We start from the raw sequence: 11,303 nt of genomic DNA, 5'->3' as shown, positions 1-11,303 counted from the left end.
ATCCGAACTGATGAAAAAATAATACAATAGAGTAAAATAAAATAGTGATATTTTATTCTATTATTTGAGATGTTTAAAATAAAACGTATGTATTTATTTAATTTTCCTTTTTTTCTTATCCTTCTTATTTAGAAAGAATGAGACGATGTTATCCTTTTTTAAAAAGAGTTTAAATAATATACTAGTAACTTTTATTGGCCTTTTTTTTTTTTTTGCATTTAGCATTATGTAATTTTGCACAACCTAGGCCTTTTGGATCAAAATTTTAATTTCTTGTAGCCATGAAAAGATTCTCGGACACTTGAATGCAACAGAAAAAAGAAAGGTAATGATGCATTAACACTAATTCACTCTAAACACCTCAATAGTATATATTTATCATTAGTTTTTCTATTATAAATTGATGATGAAGAAAATACAAATGACTATGTGTTGCTTTACTTTGAACTTGAGAATAAACACAAATTTAGCTGAACGTAGCTGTTCCGAAGAAGCATTTATCATATTTACGCTGCTCTCGATCTCTTTTATTTGTTTCTTTTATTAGGTGTCAAATAGACCTTTGTGATGTCCACATATTATTCATTTATATGGGGTTACAAAACATACAGTGCACACGCTCAGAAAAATCAGCCGCAGAGGACAAAAGGGGTGCCAAGCATGAATAGCGTAGGCCCTAGTGATTGTTCGCCAAAAGCTGTATGGAAAGCAATGCTGTTGTGACGCTTTCAATTTCAATCTTTGAGTGCATTGTTGTTCCAATTCTCAAAACTCCTTATATAAATAACACACTTCCCTCCCCTCCACTTGCATCCCAAATTAACCAATAATATTTTAGTTAAAACATGTCCATGGCCATCATTAACACTTTTGGAAACGTTGATGTCTATATTCTATTATTATCATCATGGTTTCTCGTATCTGCTGTGTGTGTTTGGGGACGACCCGCCACTTTTCTGCAAGACTTTGAAATCACGTGGTCAAAGACTCATATCAGGCAAATTGATCAAGGCAGAGCCATCCAACTCATTCTAGATCAAAACTCTGGTAAGCCATAATATTAACTTGTCCCTAACTCTTCTCTTTATTATTCCCTTTGCCAAAGAAACAAGAACCAATTAATTACCATTTACCACACACACTCTCTGCATCATTTACTACAGGTTGTGGCTTTGCTTCCAAGAGTAAGTACATGTTTGGCCGTGTTAGCATGAAGATCAAGCTCATACCCGGAGACTCTGCTGGCACTGTCACTGCATTTTATGTGAGTCTAAATCTCTATCACATCTATTTACTAGTTTCATTACTGTTTACTTGTTTTTTTGAATAAAAGCATCTAGACATGAATAATTAGAATCAATTTTATAAACACACTTGGTTTGTGGTTTGTGGATTATGGTAGATGAACTCTGACACCGACACTGTACGTGATGAGCTGGATTTTGAGTTCTTGGGGAACCGTAGTGGTCAGCCTTACACAGTTCAGACAAACATCTATGCTCACGGAAAAGGAGATAGAGAACAAAGGGTCAACCTCTGGTTTGACCCTTCTGCGGATTTTCACACTTATACTATTATGTGGAATCATCATCATATTGTGTAAGATAGTACAAATACTACTATATATTAGTGTTACCATTAATAATAATGAATTTAGAATCATTTACTTACCAATTAGAATTGAATTAAAATTTGTATGGTTGGTGATGTTTCCCAATTAAAATTGTAAGTTTTAAGTATTTTATGTTGATATTTACTTAGGTGTAACTCTAATTTTAAAAAAATGTATCAAGGTGTTGCCCAATTGCCAAATTGCTAGTTAATAATGTATGGTGGTATTTATGTGCGTGCAATGCAGATTCTACGTTGATGATTTTCCCATTAGAGTGTACAAGAACAGTGAGGGAAAGGGAATCCCATACCCAACAATGCAACCAATGGGAGTGTATTCGACATTGTGGGAAGCTGATAATTGGGCAACAAGAGGGGGGTTGGAGAAAATTGATTGGAGTAAAGCACCTTTTTATGCATATTACAAGGACTTTGACATTGAAGGGTGCCCAGTGCCAGGACCTGCCAACTGTGCCTCTAACCAAAGTAATTGGTGGGAAGGGGCTGCATACCAAGCTCTTAATGCCATTGAAGCCCGAAGGTACAGGTGGGTTCGGCTCAACCATATCATCTATGATTACTGCCAAGATAAGTCAAGGTTTCCAGTGATCCCACCAGAGTGCCTTGCCGGCATTTAAACCCTAAATTTCATGTCACTTCAATTATTCAAGTACAGGAATACCCCTATATATAATTTACATTGTCCACTGTTCAAAAACATATCATACTATATTTTATCGGGAAAAAAAAACATCATACTATATATACTAGAGTAATCTATTTGCTTCTGCTGAGTTAATTTCAATTTATCCCATGTGGTACGTCTCTTCAATTATTTCAAGTCTTTCATATAAACACGTGAAATAAAATGTACATCAATAAAACTAGGGGTAAATTATTATGTCCCCATACCATACCACATGGATAAATTGAAATTAACACTTGTTTTGTTTTGGGGGAGAGGGCAAATGATTCTGGTGTATGTGGGGCGAGGGCTATGTTCGACCAGAAGAGAATAAGTCAAAAGCTATCTCTGGGTTTACTGTGCCTATGTATTTAAGTGCGCATTGTTTGTGGTGTAATAAAGCTTGCGCATTATTGTGATGATTCATGAAGGATATTTTTGGGCTTGTGATGTAGTAAATCTCATTATTTGTGCAATGACTACATCTATTTCTGTACAAGCTAAGGAAAACATATGATTGGTCAAGAACATTAACATGACCTGTCAACCGTCATAAAAACAAAAATACATAACACTATACAAGTTACAATCATTACAATTACAGTAACAATATAAATTAACCGTGCTTAAAGTTAGATTTTTCTCTGTTATTGTTTGAAGCCATTCTGTTAAGGTCTCTACTTAATTAGTTATCATTTATCAGTCAATTGAAGACTAGATTCATTAATTTAGGATAAACTCAATTCCTTAATGTTAACACTTTTGTTTTAGCCATAAATCCTAATTCCTTGAGTGTTCCTAACCAAAACAAGCCTTAAACATGAGACTTCTATCGTACCTCTTATTTATTAAGTCTTTTATGTGAGATCTCAATAATTATGGAAGAATTCTTTAACACTTATGTTAATAGATTGACAAGTGTACCAATTTTATCACAAGTAGTAAAGATTTAAACGGAAGATCGAGTGTCGAGTCTACGTGAACTTTATTTGTACTTGCATTGATAAATATTCAATTTGTAAGCAATAGAAGAAGGAGTAGAATAGAAAGAAGAATAAAGAAAGAAATTGAATTTAAAAAAGGCAAAAATAATAAAATAAACAAGAAGAGAATAAAAGATGATTTCAAAATGCAATTATGTTGGAGTTTAGCATGTCTTACTACCCTTGATGCAATATTAATATTTTTCTCTATTAACTGTTTTCCCAATTTTCACCAACGTCTACTAATATGCTCAACTCTGATCCCTTATTATGAAGAGCTTAATTTATGTATTCTCTATCTCAAATCCCTTTGTAAAGATTGAATCATAAACAACATTAAGTATGAAGATATATGCAGAGACATAACAAAGTCACTTTATCCTTAGTAATGCAATGTTGAGATGTCATTTTCCAGTTCTTTAGACATTACCATTTCCTAGTGTATCCCTAAAAACAGATGCATGGATGATCAGGCCATACAATAACAATAAAGTACATGAAAGAAACAATAAAAATTGTCATTGCATTAAATAGATAATAAGGAAAGATTACATTACAAGGACATTTGGCTGCTAGGTTCCCAACAATGAGAGTTTAGCCTCTCATTGTCATGAGAGACTTTACACTTTAGGGGTTGATGTGGATAGAAGAAGAGAGATGGATAGAGGAGGAAAAGGGGATAATGGACATAGAAAGAAGATTTCCCCTATTAGAGATACTCAGGCTTATAATGTATTCATTAGAGAGCTCTGAGTCTCTGGGGTAGTGTTGTCCCGATGTGTAGGTTGTGTCTTTTCCTTCTGCTTCCTACTCCTTTTATAGGACTAAGATAACTTACATTTCATGTTGACTTCGCGCTTAGTGCGGGCTTTCGCGTTAAGCGTGCCTTTGGGCTTCTTCGTAGGCCTTCTTCGCGTTAAGCATGAGTTGGCCACTAAGCGAGGAGACGCGTGGGCCTGTCTTGCGCGCTAAATAAGCTGTCCTAATTTTTAACTTTTTCTTCAAATTTTTGTATCAATTTTCAAAAGCACTTGAAATCTTCTTCTTTTAAATTCAGCTGATAAAAAACTGCAAAGATATTAATTTTTTTATTATTTCATTAAAAACAACAGTAAAGTAAAGAAATTACATGGTAACACGTTGTTACTCAATGACAGCTGATAAAAAACTGCAAAGATATTAATTTTTATTTTACGAACCTAAGGGCTATTTTGAGAATGAGCTTATTCTGTCCAATTTCATGGTAACACGTTGTTACTCAATGACATTTTGGTTCCCAACAAATATAACTTAATGACAAAATGGTTAATGACACTTATGTGAATTTAAACGTGTATGCATCATTATACTAAAAACTTTATTCATAGCATAGCCAACTTGAGATGAGGAAGATGTTCCAGACCAAATTTTAAAGTGGTTAAGAAGGAATTCATAACTGGTTGCAGACCAAATTCTAAATATATTGTCATTAAACTTAAAATTTTGTTCATAACATAGCCAAAATAGTAGTAAAATTTGTAGCATGATAGTACCCAAAACAAACAAAAAAAGACACCAAATCCATGATTCTACCCGCACATAGAACCTAATATTGTCACAGCAGAAATTTCAAAAAAGAAAAATTTAAGAAAGTAATATATTCTTTAAAATAACATAATAGAGGAAGTTGCAATTTATTTATCACAACCTAATCATTATTCCTTTTCACAACTTTCATGCATTTGTCAAATTCTAATACAGTTGATGATTGTTGATGGATTGACAAGTGCATCAATTCGTCCCAAATAGTAAAGTTAAAATGGAAGTCTGAGTGTCGAATTCACATGGACTTGGTTTGTACTTAGGTAGATGAATATTTAATTAACAAAAATATTTGGAAAGGTTGTAGAAAACAATAAATTAAATTGCTGAAAATTAAATCAAACAAGAAAAAGAATTAAACATGAATTTAAATTAATTAATTAAAGACAAAAAAGATGAAAAAATCCAATAATATTACAAAAGGAGATTCAGAAGATGAAAATGTTGGAAAATTAGCCTACCATAGTTACTCCTTGATGTACTGTTAATGTTTTTTTTTCTATTTATAATTATTCCAATTTACACCTGCATCTACTAATATATTCTAACTTTGGTCCTCCGCATGAAAGAACCTAATTTATCTATTTTCTCTCTCAAATCCATTTACAGAGCTAAAATGATAAATTACATTAAGAATAAAGATATATAGTAGACTAAATAAATATCAACATATCCCTAGTGATGACTTTATTTAGATATACTTTTCCAGTTCTATTAGAAAATAACGTTTCCCAACATTACCCTTAAAACTTACCATGCAAATGGGTGATCAAGCCACAAACAATAATATTAAGCACAAGAAAAGATAATGCAAATGTAATATTATAAATAGATAGGAAGAAAAATTACATCGAGAGTAGTTGGCTACCAAGTTCCCAATAAAGAGGGTTTAGTCTCTCATTGTCATGGAGACTTTGCAATTGCAAGAAGGGAATATTTAGTAAAGGAGGAAAAGATAAGAAAGGAAATGGAGGGAAGGAATGACTCTCATTGCTTGCTTCTCCTTCTTTTAGTTTTTGCCTTCTATAAGAAATTGAATTGTATTTTGTTGAAATTTTTGTGTGTCTTCTCTTTCTTCTATCTTCTTCTTTTATAGGTACAAATTAGCGGGCTTGTGAATTAGTCTGATCTCCTCAATTAGTCATTCTTTTCTTAATTAGCCTTTTTCCTTAATTATTTTGTTTTCCTTAATTAGCCTTGTTTTCCTCAATTAGTCTTCTTTCCTTAATTAGTCCTTCTTTTCTCAATTAGTCTTATTTTCTTAATTAACTTGTTTTCCTTAATTGTTCTTATTTTTATGGGCTTTATTTTACTTACTAAGCTTCATAAATTCATCACTTTTAATATTCTCTGCACAAAAATTTAAACGATGTTAATTTAACAATTATTTGCTCAAAAAAGAAAAATTAGAAGAGAAAAATTACAAATTTATCTATAATTTAACCCCAGTATACTCATAATTAGTAGTTATCAATAATGCCCTTGCACATTGCTAAACTATCCCCTAAGCTCCTTATCTTTCCATTTTTTGGAAAAATTCATCCACAAATGCATAAGACATAACCTATGAGGAGCATTAGGAAAAATCTATCATTATTGGGACCAAACCCTACGTGATTGCATATAAACATAAGTAATAGTCAGAATAAATAAATTATAATTGAAACATTCTGACAAGTTGGTCCCTAATTTATGACACTTAATGTCAAAGTGGTCCTTATACTATAGTATATATTGACAGATTAGCTCACGAATCATGCACAAATGACATTTATTCATGAATGAATGCAAAAAATAAATGAGTCAGTTACCTTTTGAATGTCAAACATAAAGTTCCAACCAAATTATTTTTTATCACCTAGATTTGGATGCAACAAAGTAAAAAATTCCATTGTTAGCATATTGTCCAACAACACACAGTAATTGACCCCATAATATGCCTTAAAAAATCCATCAAGACCAATAAATGGTCTGCAACCAACTTTGAATCCCTTCTTACATGCATCAAGACAAACATACATTCGTTCAAATTGTGGTTGGGAAATAAAGGGTTCAAACAAAGCATCCTCATTCACGCATTTGTGGTGCAAAGGAGTAATGAAATGTGACCTTACCTTACAAGATGAGCTTTCGTCTTAAACGCACAGGGAGATATCGTGTTCAAATAGCGGCCACAAATGAAGCACCATCGTTTGACGTTGCATCGTCGTCATTGGCCACCGATAATGCAAATAATGAGAAGGAGAACAGTCAAGAATGTTTAGGTTTTGGTTCTTCTCTTTCTCGCAATGGTAAAATGAAGAAAAACCTGAATGGTAACTTTGTGTGGTTGTGTGGTGACTTTTAGATGTAAAAACAAAAACAAAAAAAAGTAAATTGACAAATTGGTCCCTAATTGCTTAGCCTAGCACATGCTTTTCACTTTCGCACACATGGATGTGCCACATCAATGTTCACATGCCACGTCAATGATAACTGCTAAATATGAGTTATTTTTATGATAAAAATATATTGAAAATATCTTTAAAAATATTTATTTAGCAGTTATTTTTTGCTTAAATGATAGGAATTGATATTTTTCTTATTTATGGCTTGCAGATATGAAATTGAGAGATTAAAAACAACAAAAATCCAGAAGATATCAAAAATATAAATAAGAAAGATTTTTTAGCATCAGGCTCAAGTCCACTCTAATAACTATAAAAAGGGAGTGAAGCCCAAGTCCACTCCAACAGCTATAAAAAGAGAGTCAAGCCAAGGAAAAAAGACACACTGAATCTCAGAGCACTCTCTAATACACACCTAAAGCATGAGAACTCTTCCTTAGGAAATTCTTTCTTCTCTTTCATCATTTTCTATTCCCTTTTCCGATTCCTTCTTCTCCATTAGTTCTTATACCCTCTTTTTTTTGTAAGGCCCCTTATGACTATGAAAGGCTAAACCCTTAATTAGGGTCTGACAGGCCTAAAAAGCCAAAAGATGTATTGTACACTTCATATTTATCAATGCAAACAGGTGTTTTCTTTCCTATTATCCTTTCTTACTTTTAATTTTATGCATTATTCATCCTTGCATCATCTTTGGGGGTTAGGTGCTCGAGAGAGGGTAATCCTTAATAGAAAAACAAGGAAGGTTTTGCATGCATCTGTTTTAGAAATTAATCGCTCGACAAAGGATAATTTTTAATATAACTAAAAGGAAGGAGTATCTTAATAAAATCATTGCTAGACATAGAGTGATTGCATTATGCCCATGCATCAAAACAAACATCTAGAATTAAAACTTTATGCATTTTATTTATTGACTCTTTGCAAAGACATTTGAGAGATAGATAGGTTAAATAGGCTTGTCATCGTGAGACATCAGGGACAAGTATTCTAACAGATGTGGGTAGGATAAATTCACCTGATTGATAGAGAAAAATCACAAATAATACATCTTAGACAAATAAGGCATAGTAGGTCCTAACATTCTCATCCCATTGAATTCCCTATTATTTCTTTTGTTTTCTATTAATAGTTATTATTTTATACTTTGTTCTTTTAAATTTATCTTTTATACCTCATCTTATCTTTTTCTCTTATAAATTGAAAATTATCCAACATAAGTAAAAAACAAAGTCTTTGTGGAAATCGATACTCGTACTTCCGATTCTTTATTGCTTAGACACTTGGTATACTTACCAATCAGTTAACGGTCACCTAAAACATTAACAAAGACCGAGATGACTTAACGGCTAGATTAAATTATCAGTACATTTATATTTTTGTGGACTAAATTAATTATTTTCATAGTTCAAAGATGAAATTATCACAGAGTATAAACCATAGAGACATAAATGACTATTTACTCTAAAAAGAATAAAAAACAAAGAGAGTATAGAAAGAAATGATATCCTTCAACAAATTGATGAGAGTAATCCTTTTTCTCCAAATTGATGAATATATCTCTTGAAACAAATGAAAAGGAAACAAAAAACAAAAACATAAATCATAGATCAATTAAGCCCTCTGGCAACTGCTAAATAATTGTGTTGTTGATAATGAAAAATAAAACAAAATTGTCTTTAAAAATAATTATTTAGCAGTTATTTGTGCCTAATTGTTAAGAATTGATGTGTTTTCAAATCTTGGCTACAAATATAAAAACTGGAGGGACTAAAAGCAAAAAGTTACAGGCATTACGAGAAAAAATGGAGAACTCAGCATCAGGCCCAGCCTAAAGGCTCGCTCAGCGCTAAGTGCGCAGCACGCGCTAAGCGTGAGAACGAGCACCTGCACTGAGCAAGAAGAGTGCACTAAGCGCGCGTACGAAGGCCCAAGTCCACTTCAGCAGCTATAAAAAGAGAGTCAAACCAAGGAAAAATGACACACCGAGTCTCAGAGCATTCCCATTGATACCCAAAGTCTGAGAACTCTTCCTCAAGGAATTCTCTTCTCTCTTTCACCATTTTCTCTATTCCCTTCTTCCGTCCCTCCTCTTCCACCAATTCTTATACCCTTATTTTAGTGTAAGGCCCTCAATAGCCATGAGAGGCTAAATCCCTAGTTAAAGTCTGGCAAGCCTAAAAAACCAAAGTGATGAATGATGTACTCCCTATTTATCAATGCAACAGGTATTTTCTATCCTATTGTATTTTCTATTGATATTCCATGCATTATTCATCTTTACATTATTTTAGGGGTTAGGTGCTCGACAGAGGGTAACTCTTAATAAAAATATAAAGAAGATATGCATGTATCAGTTTTAGGGGTTAGACGCTCGCAGAGGATAACTTCTAATAAAACAAAAAGAAAAGATATCATAAGGAAATCATTGCTTGACATAGGATGATAACTTTATGCCCATGCATTCAAGCACATATCTAGAATCAAGGCTTCATGCATTTTATCTATTGAATCTTTTCAAAGACATTTAGGAGATAGGTAGGTAAAATAGGCTTGCCATCGTGAGGTATCAGGAATAAGTAATTAAATAGATGTGGGTAGGATAAATTGACCTAAATTGATAAAAAAAATCCAAAAATCATACATCCTAAGCAAACAAGACATGTTAGGTCCTAATATTCGCATTCTATCGAATTCTCTAATTAATTCATTTGCTCTCTACTATTTATAATTTCTTGTTATTGTTTATTGTTCTTTCTTCAACACCTCTCTTTAATTATTTATTCTCTTATAAATTGAAAACTATACAATAAAAGTACAACATAAAATTCTTGTGAAATTCGACATTCGAATTCTCAAATTTTACTACTTAAACATTTGGTGTACTTGCCAAACCGTTAACACCCTCTAAGTTTGATCTCCAACTACATAAGAGAGAAGGAGAGTTTTGTATATTATTACGAAGTGTTTCCCATCTGCCTTAAAAGTCTCGTAACTAACTTAAGAAAAGCTATTTATATTAATTCAATTGAATTGAGTATGTTTAAATGCACTATTGAGCATTTAAAAGTGCACAAGTCAATGGCTACATCTTATCACCGTAGCTTCAATGTTTAAACATACTACAAAATGTTTAAACATGCAATTGTCAGTAAGCCTATCTTCAACCGTCTTCCTTTTTATCATAAATGGTTTCTAAACCTTGTGCACTCATGTGTTAGTATAGAGCAATAAAAGAAGAGAAAGAAATAAAGGGAAGAAAGAAAAAGACACACAGTTTAACGTGGTTCAGCACACAATGTATGTGCCTACGTCCACGGCTACACTAGGAGAACTTTTTATTACTTGCACATAAAAACTTACAATGTGTCTCTATATATAACACTAGTGAGACACAAGTTTTTACAAACCAAGCGATGTGGGACTAAGCCCACACAAGTTTTACAGACCAAGCGATGTGGGACAAAGGAACTAAGACCACAAACTCTAACAATTCTCCCACTTGGGGTCTAAGTTCCAAACTCTAGCAGCTCCTTGTAAGCAACGAGTTCATCGACTCTTTACCTAGTGTAGCGCCTTCATCTTCAATTATCCTTGAAGGCCAACTGAGGCAATGCAAAGCCTCAGTTTGTCAGTTGTAACAGCTTTAGTCAACATATCTGCTGGATTCTCTGATCCTAAGATCTTCAATAAAGATAAGTTTCCATCATTTATCAACTCCCTGATAAAATGGTATCTTAATTGAATATGCTTGCATCTAGAATGGAAGACTGGATTCTTAGCAAGACTTATAGCACTTTGACTGTCACTAAACATTGGAGCATCATCTTGTTCTTTCCCCAATTCATTGAGAAAATTCTTTAGCCAAATCATCTCCTTAGCTGCTTCTGAGATAGCTATGTACTCGGCTTCCGTGGTTGAGAGAGCAACTCTATCTTGAAGTTTAGACTTCCAACTCACAGCAGTACCTCCCAAGGTAAAAATGTAGCCTGTGGTGCTCTTCTTGGTATCAAAATCTCCTCCCAAGTCTGCATCTGAAAATCCCTGTAAGGTGAG

The 11,303-nt window shown here is 33.2% G+C and overlaps 1 protein-coding gene across 1 annotated transcript; it reads left to right on the top strand.

Annotated features, from left to right (window-relative positions):
• The first annotated feature begins 634 nt into the window (after positions 1-634).
• Positions 635-2,744, top strand: LOC114422650 (probable xyloglucan endotransglucosylase/hydrolase protein 6). Its single transcript, XM_028389124.1, has 4 exons — positions 635-1,047; positions 1,164-1,264; positions 1,403-1,599; positions 1,859-2,744. Exons 1-4 carry the CDS (start codon positions 846-848, stop codon positions 2,247-2,249), a joined length of 891 nt encoding a protein of 296 aa, XP_028244925.1. The 5' UTR covers positions 635-845; the 3' UTR covers positions 2,250-2,744.
• Positions 2,745-11,303: the final 8,559 nt, after the last annotated feature.

This window comes from Glycine soja, chromosome 1, assembly GCF_004193775.1.
Source record: "Glycine soja cultivar W05 chromosome 1, ASM419377v2, whole genome shotgun sequence".
NCBI classification, from domain to species: Eukaryota; Viridiplantae; Streptophyta; class Magnoliopsida; order Fabales; family Fabaceae; genus Glycine; species Glycine soja.
This window is presented reverse-complemented; position numbering and strand designations above follow the sequence as displayed.